Source organism: Acartia tonsa, chromosome 7 (assembly GCF_053477335.1).
Source record: "Acartia tonsa isolate MP-2025a chromosome 7, ASM5347733v1, whole genome shotgun sequence".
Taxonomy (NCBI): Eukaryota; Metazoa; Arthropoda; class Copepoda; order Calanoida; family Acartiidae; genus Acartia; species Acartia tonsa.
Window position 1 is genome coordinate 34,531,017 of NC_137266.1, and position 26,663 is coordinate 34,557,679.

At 35.7% G+C, this 26,663-nt stretch overlaps 2 protein-coding genes and 1 long non-coding RNA gene across 3 annotated transcripts in view; 1 reads left to right on the forward strand and 2 right to left on the reverse strand.

The window, feature by feature from the left end:
• LOC145323650 (neurocalcin-delta-like) overlaps positions 1 to 6,374 on the reverse strand; it is a 25,130-nt gene extending 18,756 nt beyond the window's left edge. Inside the window, exon 1 of the mRNA XM_080166065.1 lies at positions 6,371 to 6,374. The gene's annotated coding sequence lies outside the window, so the exon portion shown is untranslated. The remainder of the gene's footprint in view (positions 1 to 6,370) is intronic.
• LOC145323649 (chitinase-3-like protein 1) overlaps positions 1 to 17,501 on the reverse strand; it is a 25,695-nt gene extending 8,194 nt beyond the window's left edge. Inside the window, exons 1-8 of the mRNA XM_080166062.1 lie at positions 17,418 to 17,501; positions 15,722 to 15,777; positions 12,978 to 13,045; positions 10,172 to 10,270; positions 9,628 to 9,676; positions 8,536 to 8,603; positions 499 to 533; positions 88 to 196 (exon numbers count right to left, since the gene is read on the reverse strand). Of these exons, the coding sequence (XP_080022188.1) occupies positions 88 to 196; positions 499 to 533; positions 8,536 to 8,603; positions 9,628 to 9,676; positions 10,172 to 10,270; positions 12,978 to 13,045; positions 15,722 to 15,777; positions 17,418 to 17,459 (526 nt within the window). The 5' untranslated portion in view covers positions 17,460 to 17,501. The remainder of the gene's footprint in view (positions 1 to 87; positions 197 to 498; positions 534 to 8,535; positions 8,604 to 9,627; positions 9,677 to 10,171; positions 10,271 to 12,977; positions 13,046 to 15,721; positions 15,778 to 17,417) is intronic.
• LOC145323651 (uncharacterized) lies at positions 11,607 to 12,034 on the forward strand. Its single transcript, XR_013881038.1, has 2 exons — positions 11,607 to 11,649; positions 11,988 to 12,034. It is a non-coding gene; the product is annotated as an uncharacterized LOC145323651 (long non-coding RNA).
• Positions 17,502 to 26,663: the final 9,162 nt, after the last annotated feature.

The window sequence follows — 26,663 nt, forward strand, 5'->3', positions numbered from 1 at the left end:
GAATAATTCCCCTCCCCCCGCCCCTGTTAAAATTACAATAACGTCGCTCTAAAAATATCTAACATTAAAAAATGCCCTAAAATTCACCTGGACTATCGTCCCTGCCACAAGGATATTCCCAATCAAAGTCAAGACCATCAAAATTATGTTTCAACAACAGCTCAACTGTGCTGTTAATAAATGCTGCTCGGTTTTCCTATAATGATAACAAGAATGACAACATACTTAACAGCTAACAATATTTAAGTTAAAGAAGGTTAGTTAAATTAAAATAATGTTTATTGAGTTATGGGAAAGGGTAATTTTGTCCATAATCATAGTAGCTTTAACCAAGGGCGTTCAAGCTTTTGGATTTTGGGGGAGGAAGGGGGGGGGGGGGTTAACAATTGAAAATTGAAAATTTTGGCACCCCCAATATTATTTCACAAAACTACTTTGACTTTTGTCCATCAAGACATTCCCTAGTAATTACAGATACGCTTCTAAAAAAAACATTACCGGTGTTGAGGCCATTTCTGAGTACTTGGTTGCACCTATAAATAAAAAATCTTCTAAATTTTCAACAAAAAAAATATCCTACTATATAAAGTAGTACTAGCTGATACGCTGCTATAAGCCTCTAGGGGTACTTATAGTGCGGCGAGGAAGTAGACCAGCCACAACCCCAAAATATTGGTTTTAATTAAACAAAATTAAGGAGTATTTCTTTTCCAGGGACGATTTATCTTGGGAGGATGGATATCATCCCAAAAAAATAGTTATAAGCCTTCCCTGAACCTATAAGAAGATTCACTGTAAAGGAGAACCATATCGGCTAGGCGATTCGCGAGATCCTACGCTACATACAAACAGCTTACTACTTTAAATAATAGGATAGTATTATTGTTTGTCTTACAAGATCTTACTAATTAATGAACCTATTGGGTTCTCTTTTTTCTTAATCTTCACCTTTGATTCGGAATGTGTTTAGACAATGTAATTTTTAAATTTAAGTCTTTGGATGGTTTTAAGCTATTTAACTGCTGCGGTATCCCCCATTGAGTAAAAATCCCTTAGCCATTTTGATTAAGAGATATAACTGTTAAGAATCTAAAGTGAATCTTATGGCAAATTCTTTTATATATAATAGAAATATGTATTTTCCTATTATAAAATTGTACATTTACAATCCGATATTCAATATATCGACTTTTGAATTATTCAAAATTTAAAATTATTTAGAGTGTTTTACTTCACATTTATCTTAATTTAATAGCCCACGAAAAAAAAATAGATAATGTGCATATACAATTTTAAAGTATAATATTTTCATATAAAAGTAACAGGATTTCTGTCCGTCTATATTAATGTCTGTTCTTTAAAAACCAAAGTGAAGGTTCCACATACCCCACTCCCTTCTAATAAGTGCGCCTTAACTCTTTACGGAAAAGCATCTAGTTTTAATTGAAGAACATGTGGTATCCGCCTAGGGTAAATGGCAGACACCAGAGTTCGAATAAAGACTACGGCAGTGTGAACAGACGTGGACACCTTACTATAGAGAAGCTACGCTTCTCTAGCATTCACTAGACAAGAATCAACATCTATTTCAGTTGTCACTTTATTGGAGGTTTAAAGGATACTAAAGCTATATACAACAAACAATAACTACATGGATAGGAATAAATGATCATAACATAAAAGCATTATAATACATATACAATAGTCAGTTTGGGCAATCATGATTCCCCATCCCTGGAAAGGGTGGGGGGAGTTAAGAATACAGTTAACCATAATATAAATACATATGGATTAGGAATAAAGATAGTTAAAGATAAATCATACAGTAAAACATAGATAATTGCAATGGTTAGGTAGATGGCTATCCCTGTCTGGGGCAGGCAGGATAGCCCATGGAGCAGCACAATAGGTAGATAAGCATAGAGGGGTTGAGTGGTAGGTCCGGGTACTAAAGAGGGAAGGTTTGATGATTACTTGTGACAACAACAGTCTGTGTGGGGGTGATTCTATCAGGTGAGGGCAGGTTTAGATCCTTTATCCTCAGGGTTGAGGTGGTGCTGATAACTTGGTGGTTGAAGGGGAAGGTTCCGGTGCTTAAGATGGGAGAGGGAGGGGTAACACCCCTCCCTCCATTTGCAGGACAACTGAGAGATGAAATCAGTACCGTTATCTGACATATTTTCAGGTGGCTTTATAATTGTGGAATAACAGGATTTAGCTAGATGCGTAGCATCACTATAATGTCTTGGTTTCTGCATGGTCCAGAGCTGCCGCATACCACAACTCTCCCCTCGGAAGGCTGGAGGGGTTGTCTGCACCGCCAGACTTCCGACAGTGGTTGCGGCCTTCAGTTTGTTGTCCTTGTGGAATGGGTCCGCCAGGATACCAGTTGCTGGACGGTGGTGGACTCCAGCCCTCCCCAGGTCTAACGGAATCGGCTATATCTGCTGGAGTAGCTGGTCCTGTTGGATATTCTGGCCGTTGGATGTGTACCTCTGAGGCCACCCTGGCAACCTCCAGGGGTGGCACAGCACATGAGGGGGCTTGGACCAACAGCCGCCTGGTATACACCTCTTCAGGTTTCTCCACTGGGCTGGTGGTCTCCATCGTGTTGGTCACCTTGCTGCTGGCAGGCTGGCTACTGGATGCAGGCGCAGTTTCTTCGCCCTCGGGGCTGGTCAGGTTCATTCGGCTTCCAGGGTCTCTGTCAACGCGGGCAGGTGGTGGTTGCCATACTGTAGGAGCGTTGCCTCCTTCAGGCTCATTCTGGACATTGGCAGGGTGGTGCATGGCAGTCCGACCTGCGGGGTAGGGAAAGGTAACAGTCCTTCCTTTATGCCGGAGGCTGTCTTGGATCTGCAAGGGTGGCTCCGCTCTAGTTGGCTGGGAGACAGGCCCATCCACGGACACTGCTGCTGGCGGACTGGAGGCACAAGGCTCCGGATTTCCTCCCCTAGCCTGAAGGGGTCCAGGCACATTGTCTCCATCTTGGGTAGTCATAATTGTTGGGGATCCTCTACTTCTATGGTTAGGCTCGGCACTTGGCGCATCTAGTTGTGTTACTCCCCAGGCAGCGGTCAAAGCTTCTTCAGTTTGGCTGGTAATGGCTGATACCCTGGCTTCTGGGGCAGATGCAGGGGGCGCAGGCAAGTTTGGCCCAGCCCAAACTTCCTGGTACACCAGTGCAATACAATTACCCTGGCTTGGTTGAGGGAGGTAGACAGCTGGATGCAGTTGAGGGTGAGGGACAGCTGGACTCTCCCTGCTGGCTGGAGGCTCTGGCTGGCTGGGGGTGACGGGTGTCACCCCTTCCTCTGGGGCTGCGGGCTCATTCCGGGGTCCAGGTATCTCGGTGGCGGCGACGGTTGTCGCCCCAGGCACCAGTGTGGGGGCGCTGGATAGCACCCCCCAGTCTTCACAGGGGTCCAGGTCTCTCGGTGGCGGCGACGGTTGTCGCCCCAGGCACCAGCGTGGGGCGCTGGATAGCACCCCCCAGTCTTCACAGGTGGCGGCGACGGTTGTCGCCCCAGACATCAGCTTGGTGGTGCAGGGAAGCACCTCTCGTTCCTTCCAGGTGGCGACGCCGGTTGGCGTCCCATACATCGACTCAGACTCAGGGGGTGACAGGGGTTACGGACACCGGTCCCCTGTGGTTGCGGCTGAGGTCCAGGCCAACCCGGTTGGGTTCAGCCGCTCCTCCCAGCACGTTGATCCTGGCCACCATGGTCCCAATCTGAGACACAGACTCCTGGGTAGCCGCGGCCCCAGCGGCGGCAGCTAGTTGGGGTGACGGCTGGGCATCTCCCTCCAGGTGGACCTGGGGGGCAGACTGGTTGCATGCAGGTTGTTGGGCGGCCTGGTGTTTCTTCATTGCCCGGTCCCAACCGGTTCTACACTTGGCGGCTGTGTGGCCGTTGAAGCGGCAGCGCCCCTTCGTCCAGCTGGGTCCCATCAGGCCGGCTTCCCCAGGGTGTATCAACCTGCCAGGTCTCTCCTCCTCCAGTTGGGGCACCAGCTGACAAACAGGGTCTCCCCTACTAGGGGTCAGGCGGTGCTGGGCTGCTTGTGGTGGCTCCTTGGTTACATTCAGCCTCCTCCCCATACACACAGGTTCCTTCCATCCAACAGCGGCTCTCCTCCCCTGGGTGGCGAGGCCAGCCTCGGCCTTAGCTTCTGCAGGTGCTTCTCCACATGAGGGATCCTGCCTCTGGGTATGCCAGGTGGTTGGTAGCAAAGGCCGTTGATGGTGCCAGTCGGAAAGGGGGCTATGATCTCTGGGGGGTACCTGTGGCCAGTGTGTGGACAGGTACCCACAGGTGGACCAGCAAGGCCCAGAAGATGCCATACTGATGGTAGCCACCTGAGTTGGGCCAGAGTTGCCAGCTGGTATTGCGTCCCTGCCAGGCTCCGTCAGCTGCTGGTGGGGAGCCCCTGCGGTGGTTCTGGTTTTGGCAAGGGGTGGCCTTCTTATTGACTTCCCTGGTTGGAGCTCTGCATCCTGGTGGGCCTCCATCTTCAGCAGCATGGGGGAACTTGGCTGGGACATGTGCAGTGGTTCAACAGAGTAGCGGCATCTGGTCTTGGAGTGTGGGGGAACAGCCTCACTGCTGCTGGTCAACCCTGCTCCCTCCGTGCTGGGTAAAGTCTTCCACTGCAGCAGGTCACCAGTCCCCATCCTTAGGCCGGTCCCCAGTCGTTCCATGCCTGGGGGCTCCCAGGGAGGCTTGGGTGGCGGCTCTCCCACCCCCAGGTACGCGTCGAGCATCTGGGTGAAGAGCCTATTCCCCTGGGACAGCTCCCCATCCTCCAGCTTGGTGAGGCCAGCGCCAGGGAGGACCTTTCCACCCCAGAAACAGGTGGTACTGGCCCTAGGGCTGGGCCCCGTTGGAGTCTCAGTTCTGGTGGTAGTGTCCATCTTGGGGCTGGCCACTAAGTCTCTGAAGCTTGTCACCTTCTCATTAGGCTCAGTTGCATCGTTCAACACCCCCAGGAGGACACCTACAGGTTCAGCAATCCCCAGTCCAGTATTGCTATTTCTCGTGCGTTGAGCACCAACTGAACAGGAGCTGTGCAGCGGACATTCAGTCACCCTTCCAGACAAGGGCATCTCAGGGACCAGGGGTCTGTGACCTGGCATGTGTTTGATGTTCACTGTACTCAACACAGTAGGCCAAAGTAATAACAGAAGTAGTATCTTGTAGATATAGAAGCAGAGTAGAGTAGCCGCGCCGCAAGGAGGTTCGAGCCGGCTCACCCCTAGTATAAATACTATAGCTGTGTAATTAGGGTGGTAGTCCACGTAGCCGTAGGCTCGGTCCTCCTGGCTCAAGAGTTTCTGTGGCTGGCGCGCCCCCATGATAAGTAGCAGGGGGTTGGTCTGTTGGTGCCAGCGTCTTGTTTAACTGTTGAGCCTGAGTTGTTCTCCTTTCCAGTATAGCTCTTGATTTCTGTGGTAACCAGCGGATCTTAGCTTAAAGGTAACAGGGAATATGTTAGGCATCCACAGATGTCTCTAGGAGCGTATCCGCTAGTGGATATATGGATAGGTAGGCTATCTATATATATACATGGCTACACGCCCATATATATATATATACGTGTATAGGAATATCCCCAGAGCTAGCTAGCTTTTCCTCCTTGCTCCAAAAAAATCACGCTTCCTCTGTATATAGTTCACAACTATGAGGGTCGATGGTCCAGGTACACACCACCACTGCCCAGTGTGGGGCAGCAAGTCAGGCTATGTCCACAGGGTGGGCGTACTTTCGTTCAGTTACCATATCAGTTTCCAGTGTTGTTTGGTGAGGTTAGTATTCACTTGCTTGTACCCATGATACAAAAAAAAACAACATTATTTATCACTTGGGTATTTATATATACATATATTTGTTTCACTAACCACTCAGCTTTGAAGTAGGGTTGGCAGGGCTAGGAGATGTTGAGGGTCTGAGCGGGTTTAAGGAACTGGTTTAGTTTTCCTTATCACACTGTAGACAGGGAGGGAGGAGCTTGCAAGTTTTTCTCCTAAAAAAATATCTCTGTTGTATGCTATAGAGTGGCCCCTCTCCTGTGTGGGTGTGTGTGTGTGTGTGTGTGCGTGAAATCTCCTTTCCGTGCAGCGCGCTTACGCACCGTCAATCCGCGCACACAGATAAAACGCGCACTTGTCCCTCAACTCGCTCTCTCGTTGGTCCGCTTTGTCCGTTGGACTTATGATATTTTCCGCACTCTGTTGCGCTACCCGTGAATGGCGCTTTGTGTTCCCGGTCGCTAGCCCCACACTACAGACGGACTTAGTCTAGTGTGGGTGGGGGGGAGCGCGTGAGGGGACGGGGGTAGCTCCGTCCGTTCCCCCTGTGAGGGAGGGGGGTAACTGTGTGCTGGTGTAATAGTGCCTTTTCTTCTTAATCCTAGGCTTATCTATTATATCACCCTGATTGTATTTGCCTTCAATGGAGAGGGGCTCCTCCCTTTCCCTTGGAATAAGGGGTGTATTGTTGTTGTGCTATAGGCTTGAGGTGATTTGATTGTATATCAGGGTCTTTATTATATTACATCTAGCTTCTATTTTTGTCCTTATCACAATTGCATAACAGATTTGTTTACTACCCCTGTTCTATTTTTAGCTGTTATCACAATACACAATAAATCCAAGCCTGTTCTATTTTTAGATTTATCACAACACAACAATTTGTTTGCCAAGCTTTGCTCATAAATCTATTGTTTAGCCATCACACCAGGGTGGTAATCCCTGCACTGTGACATAATATCTGTTTTTCTAGATGGGTGGCTGCGTTGTAGCCTCCCAGGATACTTGGAGTTGACGTAGTTTTTCTCTGTTCTGGTGCACTACACTCGTATGTTGGCTCGCAGCTTGCAGCTATGTGGCGTGTTTCAGCCTATCGGCGGCAGGGAATGTCCCGTCCTGCTAGCGCCGCTTGCAGCTATGTGGCGTGTTTCAGCCTATCGGCGGCAGGGAATGTCCCGTCCTGCTAGCGCCGCTTATCCAAATCCAGCTGATGGCGGCAGGGAATGTCCCGTCCTGCTAGCGCCACTGGTTCGGATCCTGCTATCTCTTGCAGTAAAATTGGCCTATTTTCAGCCGTTTACACTTATTTGGCTTGTTTCAGCCGGTCCGCAGGCCTGTTTCAGCCTTTTGAGCGCTCAATTCTCCGTTAGATGTCGGCGCTTCTCGCGGTTCTTCGTCCAGTTTCACTTCCACAACTGCCGGATGCAGAGTTAGACTTGCTGTCCAGGGTGGGTAATTCAGGTTGCTTGTGTCAGTTTTGCCAGTTTCACTGCTGGGAGTACCTTAGCCTCAGCTGCGCGTCTGCTCTACACTTGTGGTTCGCCGTAATCTCACACAGCTGTCACCAAAGTTGTGGTATCCGCCTAGGGTAAATGGCAGACACCAGAGTTCGAATAAAGACTACGGCAGTGTGAACAGACGTGGACACCTTACTATAGAGAAGCTACGCTTCTCTAGCATTCACTAGACAAGAATCAACATCTATTTCAGTTGTCACTTTATTGGAGGTTTAAAGGATACTAAAGCTATATACAACAAACAATAACTACATGGATAGGAATAAATGATCATAACATAAAAGCATTATAATACATATACAATAGTCAGTTTGGGCAATCATGATTCCCCATCCCTGGAAAGGGTGGGGGGAGTTAAGAATACAGTTAACCATAATATAAATACATATGGATTAGGAATAAAGATAGTTAAAGATAAATCATACAGTAAAACATAGATAATTGCAATGGTTAGGTAGATGGCTATCCCTGTCTGGGGCAGGCAGGATAGCCCATGGAGCAGCACAATAGGTAGATAAGCATAGAGGGGTTGAGTGGTAGGTCCGGGTACTAAAGAGGGAAGGTTTGATGATTACTTGTGACAACAACAGTCTGTGTGGGGGTGATTCTATCAGGTGAGGGCAGGTTTAGATCCTTTATCCTCAGGGTTGAGGTGGTGCTGATAACTTGGTGGTTGAAGGGGAAGGTTCCGGTGCTTAAGATGGGAGAGGGAGGGGTAACACCCCTCCCTCCATTTGCAGGACAACTGAGAGATGAAATCAGTACCGTTATCTGACATATTTTCAGGTGGCTTTATAATTGTGGAATAACAGGATTTAGCTAGATGCGTAGCATCACTATAATGTCTTGGTTTCTGCATGGTCCAGAGCTGCCGCATACCACAAACATTTTGACAAACATTATTAAAATGGGTTTAAGTGTAGCTCATCAAATCTTAAAAAAGAGACAAACTATTTTTTACTTTTTTATTTGAACTTGTTTTAGGAATCTTCAAACAAAGTTTAAAATTGAAAAAGTGCTTGAATTTAGTATAAACCTTTGTCCACATATTACATTTCCAAAGGATTACATAGTGCCCTAAAAAAAAAGAAATTACTTAATTCCATAAAGATTTACCTATCCTAGCAGATAGAAATGCCCAATTAGATTCCATTTTACATCGACAAAACTAAAATCATTGTGCTAGCATATATTTAAAAAGAAAATTACCTTCGTTCCATCCACCAACCGACAGAATAGTTGTCAGACTTGGATTGTATGCCTTCAAAAATGTGAACCTAAAAAATTATTTTTAAGGTTAGAAAGGACATAATGACTTGCAACAAAAAAGCATGAGCTCTCAGGACAGAAAACTAAAAATACACGAAAAATTTTATATCTCAGATAATATGATTTTTGACATATTGAATCAAAAATATTTTTAAAAGAATGAAGTGTCATTAAAGTAACATAATAAAGGAGACATGGGTTAAATAGTTGACCGGGTGGGGACCTTGTGCCGACTTTAAATTTGGTTTTGGAATATTAGCCTTAGAAATATTAACACAGCCAAGTCCTTACAAAAGAGCAGAAAGCATGATTTGCTAGCTGCTAAAGGTTCCTACCACTAGAACCAGGTAGTTGTCTGGGTTATACATCTATACTTATAAATTTATTGTAGTGTTGTTTTGCAGCAAACATAAATTCTTTTATGCAGTCCAATCCTAATTATACACTATCTGCGCTGCTTAAAATAAAAGTATTTTTTTATCCTCAAAATAAAAGGTAAATGTTTACTTTGAATATAAAAAAAACAAATAAACAAAATGATAAAGGCAAAAAAGTTTTTTGTTATTTACAGAATTTTATGAATAACGCGTAGTTGATTTTTAGTAGCGTATCTATCTATGCTATGGTTGGGATGTGCAAAAAATGATAAAGTTAATGATTTCTAATATAATTATAGCTATACCTTAAAATCTTCAAGGTCAATTCATTATTTTCTTTCAAAGAACTTTTAACCCTTTTTTTGCATATTTACAATTTGTGTCCCCGTCTATTTTCAGATTAGTGTATTTTCAGCGAAGTTTCTTACAGGTCGGGGGTAGTTTTTAAACCATTTTGGGAGTGTACTTGCATCCCAACCCCAAGAGAAATTTCATCTGCAAAAAATTCCCTCCAATCCCCCCCCAAAAATATATATTTTTATTACTTTTTTCTTTTAAAACTAAAACTGAAATTGGAGAGTTGACATCCCACACTCCTTTTCTCTATAGGCCTCTAGGGGCGTAGCCACAGGTATATGATGAAATGTGAACAAACCTGTCAAAAGCTCCTTTACCCCAGTTGTCATACAAGTCATTGTAGGGATCTAAATGGAAAAGACAAGCAATTGTTTAGGTATTTAAGTTATCATCGACTTGATGTTCCTTTATAAATAAAAAGGAAAAGTTTTAAGAGTTTGCGATCCCAATCGACAAATTTGTTTAAAGTCTTTCATATATGTATTTTTTATATCATTTTTAAGATTGAAAAAAAGTTATGGTTTATACTCAAAATTAGGACCTATAATTATTCGACATTCTTAAAGTTTTACAATAATACAATTATGTAGATATATTATATATTTCTAATCTAATGCGTTTGAATTCAGACTGTTATATTGGGTACTCAATAACTGAGTTAAGTCCCCATCCTTTCCTTGTGGCCTAAGCCATGATTGACCTAAATGGCTTATAATAATCTTAGAATAATTAACCTTAACTTACCAAAGCTAGCCTTAGTTCTGATCTATGTCATAGTATTTATAAAGTTTTATCTTCAAAAGTTTTTATATTTTCAAAATATACATGAAGTAAATACCTACCTAATACTTTGATAGTAAAATCATCTGAGTGTAAGCCAGCAAATCCATACATGAGGTGAGTGCATAGGAAGGGGTCTATATCTTCTACATCATAGGTACCTAATAAAAAATTCAATCATGAGTAATTTTGAAATATGAATACTAGCTGCTTATTTTGTAGTTGTCTGCAAAGTGTTTCATCAAAATTATTGCCTAAACAAACTAAAGGGTGTGCAAAAAAAATGCGGACATTTTTAAAATTTAAATTGCGCGGCTTGTGTTAATAGTAGAAAAACGTTATGCATACCATTAGAACCGCTATGAAGTCTATTTTTTGGAAATATAAAAACGATTCCTGTGCTACGTATAGTTTAGGAGCGATGTGGTAAAATGTCACAACTGCCTTAAAACTTGACTTGCGAGTAAATCATTAAAGATTAAAGTTTATAAAAAAATATGTACCTTTTTAAAATTTAAATTGCGCGGCTTGTGTTAATAGTAGAACAACGTTATGCATACCATTAGAACCGCTATGAAGTCTTTTTTTATGGAAATATAAGAACCATTACTGTGCTACTTATAGTTTAGGAGCTACGTAGTAAAATGTCCCAACTGACTTAAAACTTGACTTGCGAGTAGATCATTAAAGATAAAAAAAAGTGTGTGCAAAAATGGGAAAATTTTTAAAATTCAAACTGCTCGGCTTGTGTTAATAGTAGAAAAATGCTATGTATATCGTTAGAACCGTCATAAGCTCTATTTTTTGAAATATAAGTACGATTTTTGTGTTTTTTTTATTTTAGGAGCTGTATTGATAAATATGAGAAAAGTGGAAAAATTTGATCTTTAATGATTTACTCGCAAGTCAAGTTTTAAGTCAGTTGGGACATTCTACCACATAGCTCATAAATTATACGTAGCACAGGAATCGTTTTTATATTTCCAAAAAATAGACTTCATAGCGGTTCTAATAGTATGCACAACGTTTTTCTACTATTAACACAAGCTGAGCAATTAGAATTTTAAAAATGTACGTATTTTTATTTGCATACCCTTTAATTTAATCTTTAATGATTTACTCGCAAGTCAAGTTTTAAGCCAGTTGGGACATTTTACCACAAGCTCCTAAACTATACGTAGCACAGGAATCGTTTTTATATTTCCAAAAATTAGACTTCATAGCGGTTCTAATGGTATGCATAACGTTTTTCTACTATGTATTGGTATTTGAATAGTATGTTTCCCGTGTGAATTCGAACTCATATCCTTTCTTTTCCTTATCCCAATAGGGTCTCCGAAGGGACGCTTAAAACTTCATATGAGCGCGCAGCATTTCAAACAATAATACGCGCACTATGTAAACAAAAGCCATATTGCTTTGTTCCTTTAAGAAGCGCGGAGCTTGTGTGTATGAAAAACCATGTTTTGCAATGAAATGTGTTGTTCTCCGTGCTGAATATACCTCGAATGCTTCCCTGCTTGTCATGTTCAACGATTTGGTAAATATTTAATTCTTTTTTAAGCCTTAAAATTAGAATGGAATGATATTTTCAAAGGAAAAAATTAATTTTCTTATTTTCATTAAAATAGACCAAGTAATTGATTTATTTTTGTACCAGAACATTTTTATAGTTATTTAAAATGATTCTATCTAAAAATTATCAATTCGTATTATGTTTTTGATTTGATTTTGAAGATTTAAGCTTATTTTTTTCATTTGCTTTTTTAAAAATCTATTGCAAATCACGAAACCTCGTTCGTTGTTTAGACAATAAGAATTTTTAAGTTTTGATAACATTTTAATATATCTGTATTAATTTTGTTATTTTTGTTTCAGTGCCCACCATTTCATGGTGGTATTGTCAATAAATACACCATTTGTAACTTCACTTGCGTTTGTTCATGCGGGAAGTAGTGAGGAATTGTGCTCCTGCACTTTAAGATCTTGTATACGGCCACGTCAGCCCGTGTACTGAAAAATACTATTAACACAAGCCGCGCAATCTTAATTTTAAAAATGTCCGTATTTTTTTTTGCACACCCTTTATAAACACTTTAACTACTATTATGTAACATATTTAAAGAAGAAATTAACAAACAGGCATTCTAGTTACCAAGCAAAGATAATGTAATCATATTGTTTGTTGTAAGGATATATATTTCATAGAATTCTATACATCGACAAAAATGAAAGACTATTGGCCTCTTGTGAATTAATCATGCAGCATCTAATCAAATATAAGCATTTAATCTACACATTTTTTTCTTCAGAGTATAAAATTTTTTAATGTCAATTTATGTTTTGTACTATACGGATAAGTACTAAGATATTTACACAATATTTAAAATGTCAATAGAAAACTTTTATAAGACACCATGAAAGGTGAAAAATTTTAACTTTTAAGTTTAGGAAATTATTTGCTTCCTAAATCTATGTGAAAAAGTTAAAACTAGTTTTTCAAGTTACTTTTCGTTTAAATTATAAAAAATATATCTTACTATTTTTTCATAATTTACTTGGACTTTAGGAAAATAATAGTAATAATGTGTTAGTGCGTTTGCTTTTAAGTATACAATAATATTTAAAAGGGAATCCTCCCCCCCCAAAAAAAAATTTCTTATATTGTTTTTAGCCTTGGAGTTGTCAAAAGCTGTGAAAATTTGTATTTATAATTCATAGTGTATACTTATTATTGCAATGCAATACACTTATGATATTGATTTCTTATTTTGTTCGACCTGTTTTTGACCCATGAGTTATTAGCAAAAGCATACTTATTTTACAGTAGTTTTACCTCCTTTCTTAGTTTTAATTAGATATAATTACCGTCTCCCCATCTGTAAGTAGACCAGCTACCAAAGTAGCACATCACAACCTTCTGATCTCCAGTAGACCTGAAAAAAAAGAACCTAAAAGCACCTCGGGGCTAAAAAATTGGTTTTAATCTATTATTTGTACATTTCTATATCCGCGGAAAGCGGTTTATAATACGATGAAAGAAATAACTATTCTCGTATTCATTCGAATCCGGTGGATAAGAATTGGTTCTAATCCATACGAAAAAATATGTCTAGCACCGTATTATATTCAGCTTTCTACGAATATAAAAATGTACAATCATAAGATTAAAGCCATTATTTAGCCCGTGCCTTCGGCACCTCGGGGCTAAAAAAACTGGTTTTAATCTTATAATTGTACAAACTATGTCCGCGGAAAGCTGTTTATAATACGATGCGAGAAATGCTTTTAGGGGATAAGAGAATGACATGTTTATGCAAATTCTCTATAATACACAACAATACATCATTTTTCAGAATGGATAAAACCAGTTTTAATCCATCACAAAGTAACCAGATTCAAATACGTACTGGAAAGATAACAAAATACCTCATTAAAATTCTAGTATTTTTCATCAGGATTTTATTTTGAACTTATACTCGTGAAAGGTAAAGATATTTTGATCTGATCTAGATTTCTTCAGATTATCCTCTTTCTTAAAAGAAAGAAATTGGCTTAATGAAACCAGAACAAAAACATACATAGGTTGGAATTCAAAGATATAAAGACAAATTAAAATATAAGTAAATGAGATATCATTATATAATATTAAAAGCCTAAGACAGTGTTTATTGAGCTGCTATGCCAAAAGAAATACTATTTTGATGATAGAAAACTGAAATTGTACTTAGATAAAGACCTTGAATTTGTAAAAATGAAAAAAGAAAAACATGTTTAGATCCCAGTAGCTCAGTATTTGAAAGGATAATCTGGGTTAGATATTACATTTTTATAAATATTTGTCAAAATACAACATGTTCAGTTCAACAATATTTGTAGTAATCCTGAAATGTATTTCATGTAAAACAATGTCAGGGACACAGCTAGCTTAAGCCAGGTACAGGTTTACCTGAGCATACCAAAGAAACTAACTAGCATGGGGTGTTCCCTACTATGATTTTTTTCAAAAAAAAATTTCTTGGCTGCTGGGTTTCAATTTTTCTTTTTACTATAATTATAAAATGAATTGTTTGTTTCAGCGAGCTAGTTTACAAAGTTTATAGAGCAAATCTAACTGTTAACTGGATTTTTCAATCATAAAATCCAATTCATCAATGAAAAATAATAGAAAATTCATATTCTTTTATTAATTATAAAATTTTAAAGTAGACTTGAAGTCAAATTTTATTATTTTTCATTGATGGATTGGATTATATGATTGAAATATCCAGTTAACTGTAGATTAGAAAATGTATTTTGGAAAAAATCATAGTAGGGAAGCTACAGCTACGATTTAAGTAAGAGTGGTTATGAACTTACAATACCTTTCTAGAACACCCCTGCTAGTTAGTTTCTTTGGTATGCTCAGGTAAACCTGTATCTGGCTTAGGCTAGCTGTGGGAAGGGATGAGACTTGGGGTGCTTATTACACTAGTCCCAGAAGTTTTATAATAGCATGTTCTTAACTACTTTAGGGACTTTTCTCAAAGTTTGATTGGTTAGTTCACTACTTTGAGTATCCAGACACTTTCACCACTAATTGTAATCTACAGATGGGGTAATTTTGTGTATCATCATTAGGAATGTACATCGATTTATCCGTCATTGCCTCATCCCTTACCTCCTTGGAAAACTATATATCTTATGTCTGTGCAACCAATTATTTCTTTGTTTTCAATAATTCATAGTTATGAATATCTTACTTAGTTTAAAGAATCAAAAATAATTTATTTTTTTATTTTATTTTTTTGTCTTTACATAATACCTACATTTGCAGTGATTGTTATAGCCTGAATGCATAGCCAATTATTTCTTTAAGCAATGTTGTATACAAATTTTTTTCAACAAAATTACAAAAAAATACCTATCCAATATATTTTTTTGAGTACATTAAATTATGTAAATTTTGAAAACATAAACCTTTCACACGCAACCAACCAACTTACTCATGCATGTGTGTACCTAAGCTCAGTGTAAAACCATTAAACTCGAGTTTTTCAACAAGTCTTTGCCAAAGTTATGGCCATATTTTACACAGTTTTCAAATTAAACTCAGCCTTATATCAGGGCTATCTCAACAAATGATTAGATTTTAGTAAACCATAATAAACAGCCATGAGAAGATAAGTAGTTATAACTAAGTGATCAGTTTAACTCAAATACTGACATATTTAGTTGTTCAAGAGTCTAAACTTTATTTTAATTTTCATCATTTGATCCTTTTCCTATTAACTCTTAAAATTCTAATTAAAATTACTTCAAATCTTGTTACAACTATATCTACCCCACTGATTTTAAGCATTATTTAAGTAGAACACTTTTGATTCACCATCTTTTTCACAACAGACTAAATTACCAATGGCCAGTATACATTTTAATCGACCAATAGTAGGCCAGTAAGGCGTCATCTTTTGTGGGCACTATAAAAAGCTTCCTTATTATTATTTAATATAAAAAAGAAAGAATGCATAGAGAGCTGTACTATTTAGAGTTTTAATAAAACTAACTACAGAAAGCCATACATTGATGAGCACTTTTATGTGCAGCTCTCTTTGAGTCTAACTTTTTATTACCTGTATTTTGTGGCAGGCTGAAGCTCTCCATTAATCTGCCATCCCTCTCCTCCTCCTCCTGCTCATCCCATTAGCCAAATTATTCAAATGGAAAATATTCACAAAATGTGCATAAAATGGCAAATTTTGGTTTGTTCCGAAAAAAAGAAGAATACTTTATCTAACTAGCATAAAAAAATCCACAAATTGGTGAATCTTTAGTACCCTTTAACGGAAGAAGGTTCGTCAGTAATTAACTGAAGTAATTAAGAAATTAAAATATAATCTATTTTTAGTGATAGAAAATCAAAATATTAGTATAAATGAGCAAAAATAAAAGAAATAACTATATTTAGGTATTTATTTACACGAAAAAGTTATTTAAAATTTCAGATCGAAAAATTGACTAGAGTTAAACTTCCTTAGATAAAACAAACAATTATTGTTATTTTACCATTAATAGTTAGAACATTTTGAAAAGGGTCTTGCAATCGAATCCAATGGTTGAAACTATGTATATTTATAATAGATTGACGCTAAGAAATTGTTTAAGCTTTTGTACCTTAATGATCAAAATTATACAACTTTTTAAAAAAAATACTTAAAAATGTTTTATAATTTGTCCCTATTGTGCATCCATAATATAGATGAGGCAGAGGAAAGTTATTAATTCAAAATGCCTTTCAGTTTTGATTAATTTGGTATTACTATGCAAAATTTCTAACAAAGTTCAGTCCAACTCTTCTATAGTTTAGCAAATGGTGTCCTTTCAATGAAGTTAAATAATATGATGTTAATTTTTAAACATTTTAGTAGATTTGTTATTTATGTTTTTTGTTTAGGAAATAGGTTTAGAAAAATTTATTAATTCCTTTTTATATAAAAAAAAATATTTGTTTTAGCCATTTTCAAACAATTACATTAATTTATTCTGTATTTTATTCCATTTTTCGGATTGTCCCTTTCGTTGCAACGCCTCTTAAGGGGCGTTTCTTTTATTTTAACAGTACCTTTAGGTTAGGTGATTGCTCCACAGGGTTTGTCAATCGGACCTGCAGGGGCTAGAAATAGAGGAAAATACGAAGAAACGCCTCTTAAGAGGTGTTGCCACGAAAGGGACTATGCCCCTTTATCTATTTAGAATAAGAATAAAAAATTCGCTGTGTCGTATACACGTCTTATGAAATATGGAATGCATAGATCCGTATCTGCAAATTTTCTTTTGGAATGCTAAGGTGTTTCCTTGTTTTAGCGAATATGATCAAAGTAATTTAACAAAAGAGGTTAAAAAACTAATCAATATTATATATTAATACATAAAAAGTACAACTGTAAAAAAAATAGCAATGAAAACGAATTTCAGACTATCAATAATCAATAGTTTTGGTGAAAAAAGAACAGTATATACTACGTAGTTACTGCGCTTCTATACAATTTGTTAAAATGTAAGTTTGTATGAAAACTACTTTATCCAGCTGTGGTATTTTAACGCATTCTTATACTTTTAAACTACTCTATAATATTTTTTAGAGGAATAAAAATAAAAGGAAAACTAATAACGGATATCATAATTTTTACAATAACACGTTTTTACATTAAGATCTCTTAAACCAAATGATTAATAATTGAAACTGCTTTTTACACGACCTTTTTATAGGTTAAAAGTTTTAAGAAAAAAAGGATTAATAAATCTAAGACATTTTTAATGTGACTAATTTCCTAAAAGGAAGGCCAACGTGATGTATACTAACAACTTCATTGGATGAATGTAATTTTAAGACTAAACAGATTAAATTTAAATGCCTTATCTTTAAAATACTATTATTATTCGGTAATAATATATTCTTATTAAAAGTATTACTAATTATGATATGAAAACAAAAATTTCTTTTTATTAAAAATGATTAATAGTTTTTTTTTATCACATTGTATTATAGACAGCTTTCCGCGGATATTAAAATGAAAAATCATAAGATTAAATCCAAAGTATCGGGCAAACAAACCTGGTATTATTTCTGTGATTTTTTTATATTAGTGGACAATTGTCTGTAATACGATGCTACACATGATTTTTCGGTATAGCTGAGAACCGGTTCGAATCCAGCGGATATTAATTAGTTTCGAAGCCATACTGAGAAAAAAAATGTTGTGCACGCATCTGTTCACAAGTATATACAAGCATCCAATTACTTTAGTAAGCAGAAGCTTTTTATTGTTCATATTAAAAAAAAGACGTCATACTTGCCTAACATGGTCAATTTAAAATATATGCTTGCATACCATTGGTAATTTAGTATGTGTATTGGCATATCATTGGTCATTTGTCTTGTATGACGCCATTTCATTATGCACTATAAAGAGCTTCAAGTAAACAGAATTAGAAGTGACTATTTTGTGAAGAAAACTAAAATGCTCTGTATTGTATTTGTACAAAGAAAAGATGTGGATAAAAGAGAAAGTAGCATTAAATTCTAATCAACCCTGACTTTTATTTTCCTTCTGCGCTACATTTAGTTATCATGCCTTACAGCAGATAATTATTTTTAGCCAAAAAATCTTTACTTAAAATTAGTATCTTTCACCCTAAAAGCAGAAAGAGAGAGAGGGGACAATGAGCTGTTTATTACACAAGTCCCCAAAGTTTATGATAATATTTTCTTATTTGTTGGCTTAACAACTTTGGGGACTTTGGTGAGTTTTGATTGGTTGGATAATTAAGTTGAGTGTTCAAATAGTCTACCTCTAATAATAATCTATATAAGAAGTAATTTTGTGTATCATCATTGGGGATAAACATCAATTTATCGGTCATTGTCTTATCCCTTCTGATCCCTGCACTAAAAGTGTGTTGCCATATTTATGTAGTGAGGGATCTTTTGCTTTATAGAATATGTTTTGAGTGCTAAAAAATAGTATTTGTTCTAAAGTAAATATTTGGGGTAGCTTGAGTTTCATCCCTATCTATCTATCTGATATGCCAATGAAAACTAAGCCTCTCGCAATCTACATAACAACAATTTCGAATTAGAAAATAAAAAATCATAAACCTAAAGACACATTCCTAGGTTAAGAAAGGGAAGAAGATTGATAAGTTAAAAAAGAAAACTTGGGATAAATATATTTTGTTGTTCTATAGAAATACTTTTATAGATTTTTCCATAAAGATCCCCTTTTCTCGGTAAAATAACTTGGTCATACAACAATGTCTTAATACTTTTCTTAGTAGTACCCTACCCTAAATTATTGGACATATCTGAATCTTCACTGTGACGGAGAATTATTCGGTATAAAAAGATATCCTGTTACTTTTATTTAAGGATAAAAATAATCTAAATATTAAAATTTAGCCCTCTTAAAGGAAGCCTGCAAGGAATACCACGCTTTAACTGCTGAAAGACTGCCACAAGTAGACCCAATACCCAAAATTTGAAGCCTTCAGCTTCTATAACAAAAAAGTTCTAGGCATTTTAAACTGGCATTTTATGTACAATGAAAATTTTGAAAGAATTTGAATGCTAATATTAGAAATTTTGAAATTAAACTACGTGGCCTAGAAACAAAATCATAAGCTTATGTTTGTCATAAATTTAGATTGCCAGTAACTAATTATATATTTACAATAAAAATACCCATTTTTATAGTCAAAATCATTAAAAAAAATTAAGTTTAACTTGCGTTCTACCGAGTGTACTGTAACCAATCAGAAGGCTGAATCAGCTTAGCAACCAATCACAGCTGAGCTTGCAGAAGTTTCCCCCTTTGTTTCCGCTATGATTTTTGTTTAAAATGCAATTTAAATTGAATTTTTTTCATAGATTTTGACTATAAAATGTGGTGTTTTTATTGTAAAAATGTAATCAGTTACAGGCAATCTAAATTTCTGACAAAGATACAGTTATAATTTTGTGTCTAGGCGACGTAATTAAATATTGTTTTTTCTTTTATGAGCATCGGAAATCTTTCAAAATTTCCATTGTATATAAAATGCTTTTTTGAAATGCCTAGAACTTTTTTGTTATTAAAGCTGAAGGCTTTAAATTTGGGGTATTGGGTCTACTTGTGGCAGTCTTTCAGCAGTTTAAGCGTGGTATTTCTTGCAGGCGTCCTTTAAATACAATTGATTATTAATACTCAATGACTCATGTTTAAATTTTTATATGGCATTTAATATCACAGAAAATAATAAAACGGCGGTTTCCCTCAAAGTTCCTAGTCGAACCTGGCCCCCCTTTATTTTGAAATAAATTAAAAATATGGAAGAAGGAGAGTTTTCCATTTGTTTCTTACTTTATGTCAGGCTAGGTTAGGTTATACTTGGTACTAGGTAGCCTTGCAGGACTAAAACCCTTTATAAATATGTAGGAAATAACTATCTAATTTTGATTTTACAAAAAGGGGGAGTTTTCAGAGCTCCATATGTACTTTGAGGGAAAGCACCGATACAAATTAAGTACTACTGGTGCTGCCGCCAGTAGTTTTATGTTCACTAACTTCCCCATAAGAAAAAAAATTGGAGAAAAATAGGTACCTACACAAGAAAAAAAATTAAAAAATTGGGGGGGATTTTTTATTTTTAAGGGGGTTGGGGGTGTCCCACCCCCCAAGAAAATAGCCCAAAGCCACCACAGGACCAGTAGGTATATTCCCTGAAGAGTAGAATCAGATCGGTTACCGAGATCTTAAGGGATAGACGGACGGACGGACAGACAGACAGACATCGTTCTACTTTGTATTATAGATAGCTTAACTGAAATAGATACGTAACAGCACAACAGAAAATTCACTACTCAAATGGAAGAAAACAAAATGCGAATGGGTTTCCCAAGTAATTAAAAAAACAAAAGTCATTTTATTGGATACCTATCTATAATATATATCAGGGAGTAAGGGAGGGGACAATGGATCGAATATTCAATTTTTAAGAGTCTCAGACTTTGGGTACTGGCTTAAAGGGAATGTGCACGAATTCAGCAGGTTCTGACTGAATTTGGGTACTAGCGCATCAATGCCCCGCTAACTAGCTGAGTTAGTTTTGAATGTAGCAGACAGAAAAAATGGCTGGTTTTAACAAATATTTTTCCCCAAGAAAATGTTATTTCATATATAGAAACTCTACTGTGATATTTATGTATTAAAAATATAAGAACCCCTTGAATTTAGATTGCAGTTAGAAATATATGAGAAGTGTTGACGAAGTTCTAAACACGATTTTTCTAGTGATTAATTACAGAATGTTTACTACATTGTGATGTATTGGTAATTTAAGTTTTCTGAGAACTAATTTTGTTCTAAATTATATTACCATGATCCCCTTACAATTTTGGTCAAATTTTCTGGATAAATCTGGTTTTCATTGCTTTTCAGCGAAAACTCTTAAATTGAATTATTTGCCCATTGTCCCCTCCCTTAATCCATGAATATACATATATAGTTAAATATAAGTTAAACTATGTTTTATTTCTGTCCGTCTATGGTAAAAATTTAAATTTAAACTGCTGAACTGTTATTGAGCTATTCATATTATGATTCTTGTATAATAGCAACAGATGTCTGTCTGTCCATGTTTCTCTCTAACCGCTGGACCGACATGGTTATTCTTTTCTATCAACATTATTATAGATCTAGTGAAGGTTTATAACTATTTTAATAGATATTCTCCCCCCTCTCAATATAAATCGCACTTTAGATAAAATATCTTCCCCACTCTAGGGGAAGAGCCGTTAGTCCATTAAATGAATTAAGAAACGTTAATTATATTGTGTTTTTTTTTGTATGTTTAAAAAACCCAAAAAAACAGTATTATTTACGTTTTCTTATCAGTTAATACATTTTTACGATAGTCACAGTCAGGAATACAGTAATACAGTTCGAAAAGGAAAAGGAAAAAAATAGGGGTTGTCATTTTTTTTGTAGGGATGATTTCTCCTTAATGTTGGTGGTATCCTTCCACTATGAGAAGCTGGGTAGAACAACCACATCGCTTCAGTGGATAATAGATAATTTCGTTAAAAAAGACTGACATATAAAGATTAATAAACATTGTTTCAGCTTTTATCCCTGAAAGTTAATAATCCATGTTACAATTCATAAATTAATAATTAAAGACGTCATTCTGATTAATTTTTATTAATTTACAATATTATTTACATCAAATAAGATGACTTTCTTATCTCTCTGTATAAATATTAAATTATGCTTCCGCTTGTAAATAAGTTATTTTGGATGTGCAGTTACTCAAGACTAAGGTTTGTCCTCCCATCTATTCATCAAATTATCTTTAATTTTATATTTTGTGATTAATAAATATGATTTTTTGGTATGAGATATTCATGTGAAATAAAAGGTTTGCAAAAACACGCTTTGCGCGGCCTATTTTAATGGTAAAAAATACCACGCATAACGTTTGAACCGCTCTGAGATCTAGTTTTTGGAAATATAAACATCATTTTTATGCAATTTGTACTTTATCAAACCCTTTATTTGATTAAAATTAACTTTCCTGTGACTTATCTTGCTGTGTTAAATATAGTCCTTGTTTTTCAATGAACAAAAATGATGCTGTGAGTATTGGTTTAAAAAATATGACGTAACAAAAAAAATTAGCCAATGAGAGTCCACTACGCATGCCGCCATTGGTCAATAACGTCCTCTCATTGGCTAATTTTTTTTGTTACGTCATATTTTTTAAACCAATACTCACAGCATCAACAAAAATCACAAATATAATTATAAATTTTTTTTCTTATTATTAAGTACTTAAGAAAAAAGGCTTTAAAATTAAATTGGAAATCATATTGGGTAAAGAAAACCTTTGTTTCATTGCTAACAACATATTAGTCAAAAATCAAAACTGCCCCAAAAGCCAGGGATTGAACATTAGATGATAAATTAATGCACATCCCAATGAGGATAAGCAAAATTACCCCTTCTGGTTAAAAAGTTTGGAAACTCTTAGTTTGAACCAAACAGTCAAGATGTAATAAAAGTACTAAATTAATATTTCAAAAACAAAACAAAACAAAAACAATTTTAATTTAATGCCTTATAAGAAGTACTTTTTTTGTAAAAAAAATGTGTACTTATCTGCTCCTATTTGATATTAAACATTATATTACTATTTGATCAAAAACTTATCAAAAATATAAAAGTTTTGATGTTTCTGCCAATCAATCATTAAATACAAAATATTCTAGATATAAATAATTAATATTTTTTTCTGTAATAAGATATTTTGTCATTTTTTCCTCATATTTGAAGCATATAGATTTAAGAAAATAAATTATGGATTCTTTTTTGCTTTTTTACATTGTTTTTTATTTTAATGTCTGTCTATAATTAGTCTTTAACCTAACCTAACCTAACCTATATTAGCTCTCAACTTTCATACAATTGTTTGTTGTAGCAAAAGGAGTTAAATACAGACAACATTACATTTGGTCTTTGATAATGATCATTTTACACGTTGAATGAATTAGGGCAAAGGTCAAAATAAAAGTAAATCATACACCAAACTAGCATTATTTTAGATCATACTAGAATGTCATATGGCTGTTCTTTTACATATCGTATATTTTTTAGATGAATATACATCGACTGCATGCAATATGACTGTCACTTTGAAATATACAAATTGTAATGTGAAAGGACTGTAACTACTTGTAAATTTAAATTTGATATATACACGTTGTTATTTAAAAGGACTTCCTGATTAAAAATACAGACTTCACGGGTAGGACTGTCCCTTTGAAATATACACAAGCTTGAATGCCACGTGACTTTTTATTGCTACCGTGCATTTGAATTCTTACAAGTTTTAACCCTTCTTTCACAGCTGGAACATATTAACCCCATCACTTTGATATTCAAAAAACTCTTGAACACTGTTAACCCCCACCCTCGCCTTATCTTAAAATAAATTGAAGGTAGTTTTCGTTTGTTTGTTTTTACTTTATGTCAAGTTAGGTTGTTATATTGGGTACTGGGTAGCCCCGCAAGGTTAAGGCCCACAGCAGTGGTCAGTCATAGGAAAAATTTACTTTAGAAATAAGTGATTAATTTTTGTTGGATTGAAACTGGTTTTCAGCCTTATTGGAAAATTATGTCTTTTATCCTATGATAGACAGTTTTCCGCGATTAGTGAGTAAAATAAACAGTTAGATTGTTGATTCCGGTTTTGCTGACCCCAAGTATGACTAGGCCATATACCTTACTCAGAGATGGGTGAGAAGGGTAGCTAGGGATACTCCTCATCTAATTAAGGGAGTTTGACCAATTCCAAATAGAAAAGATTAGCAGAAATCAAAGTTGAAATAAAGCTAAAAATTAAACTGAAATTTGACCCTTATGTAAAGTAACTATATCCGAATTCCAAGATTTACAATAGGTTTAAAATTTATATAAACTTTATAGTAATAACGTTTCTGATTTTATCAGATTTTTTCAGAAAATGCAAAAATATAGAAATTTAAAGAAGAATGAAAGATGAATAAAAAGTTTAAAATAAGGGGAAGGGGTATTTCAAGGGAGGGAGGAGACATTGGGCCGTTTATTACACTTGTCCCCAAAGTTTTGTAATAGGGTTTTCTTATTCGTTGGCTGAACAACTTTGAGGACTTTTAGTGAATTTTGATTGTTAGGTTACTAAACTTGAGTGTCCAAATGTTTCTACCAATAATTGTAATCTAAAAAAGAGGTGATTCGTGTATCATCATTAGAGATGTAATTCAATATCCCTTTAGATCCCTTCCATAAACCTTACTCAGAGGGACGAAGGACACTCCAGATAAAAATAAGAGAGTTTGACCAATTCTAATAAAAATAAAACACAAATAGAAAAGATAAGCAGAAATCAAAGTTGAAATAAAGCTAAAATTAAACTGAAATTTGACCCTTATGTAACCTAACTATTTCCGAATTCCAAGATTTACTTTAGGTTTAAAATTTATATAAACTTCATAGTAATAACGTTTCTGATTTTATCAGATTTTTTCAGAAAATGCAAAAATATAGAAATTTAAAGAACAATAAAAGATGAAGAAAAAGTTTAGAATAAGGGGAAGGGGTATTTCAAGGGAGGGAGGAGACATTGGGCCGTTTATTACACTTGTCCCCAAAGTTTTGTAATAGGGTTTTCTTATTTGTCGGCCATTATCTTTAGATCCCTGGGTATGTCATTGTCAATCTCCTTATGAGGTTCAGCCTCTAAAAATATAAATACGTTACCCCCTCTTCCCCTTAATTTTTATGAAGCCTCAGAAGGCAAAGGGCTGAGTAACTTTTTAGTATAAAGAATGTAACACTTAAGCTGAATAAATATCTTACTAGATTTAGCCATTCATGGGTAGAAATAAAAAGAAAAAAGATTTGGGATAAATTTGAAAAGAATTTAATTTTGTCAAAATGGTCATAGTTAGAAATTCAAAATATTCAAAATTAAGGCTGCAACAGTTGAATTCTCAACAGTGGAACGTTAAAACTTAAGTGCGGCTGCCGTATCCTGGTTATTTTTATTTTGTGTGTTAAGCAAGTACTTTTAAATGTCATAAAAGATAGAGGTTAGGTTTAGTAATATTTTTTCATCGCATTTTATCAAAATAAGTTTTCCTGAATGGTAAAATGAAAAAATATAAGATCAAAAAACAAGAATTAATGCTTTACTTGATTTATAAATAGTCCATATTGCGATTCGATACATGATTTTCCAACATGGATCAGAACCGGTTTTATCCAGCAAAATGTCTTTTGCTCGTTGTCCTATCTGTGTTCCTAGATAGGTTTGGTAAGATTGTCCATATTTTACAAAAGCAATTTAGAAAGACGTATTTATAGAGAAAGAATAGAGAAATATATACTTATACTATTTTCACAGGATTCATACAAGAATTTAGTAAAATTATGCGTCTCTATAATCATGGTATGTACGTCTAATGTCTTTCAGAAGCGAAGCAGAAACAAACTCAAAACATGTTTTGGCTCAAATGTACTTAAATATCCAAGATTTTCATTAGTTAATTTCAAATCTGAAGGAAATATTTCAAGTTTTTTTCTCATATATAGTTGAATATATACAGATATGAACTCAATAGTAGATGAATATCCACGTTGATTTTATAGTATAGTTGAGGCCATATTTGAAACATTAGATGCATTACTCAAAGGACATTTTTTTAGCTAGGTTGTTATAATGGTTCATTTATTCGCTCTGGTGGATTTTACATACTTGTTTGATCATAATATTAGAATCTTAAAAATTTTCTATTTTCTTTTAAAATAACATTTCAATAGAATTTAAGATAAGTTTATATTCAGTGATAATTCATAATCCAATGTTATAGACGTAAATATGACGTTAAATAATTTCATAAAAAAAATTTAACCTTTTAAGATAGGTATATAATTTTATTTGATTGAAATCATTACCATGCAGAGATTAAAGTAAAAAATAGAGGGGGAATTGGTTAGATAACTGTATGTCCCCAACCCGTGGACCTTTTTCTGAATTCTAACTGGGTCTTTGAATATAAGTCAATAGAGTCGTAAATATTAACACAACCCTATTGCTAAAAGAAGGGCAGAAAGCAATTTTCTAGCAGACGAAAAAGGTCCCAAGCACTGGATTCAGGTAGTTGTCTGGATTATGTATTTATATTTATATATTTTTTGTGTAGAGCTAGGACTTCACTACATAGGTTGTATAACCAAAGGGTTGGTTGTCTCTAGAACGTTTGGTCACGTAAACATAAACTTCATTAGCAAAATCTAATTCAGAGATACACCTCTTGTCCTCTTTAGGTTTCTAGGTTAGGGTATCACTTATTTAAATCCAGCTTGTACCAACAATGAAATTAATTCGGGTAAAAATCACGAAACCTATACGTGTTTTTCAGCTGTCGTTGTGGGGCAACACATCGTAAAATTGACGACCTGTCCATTTGCCCCCAAAATATTATTTTATATTCATTTC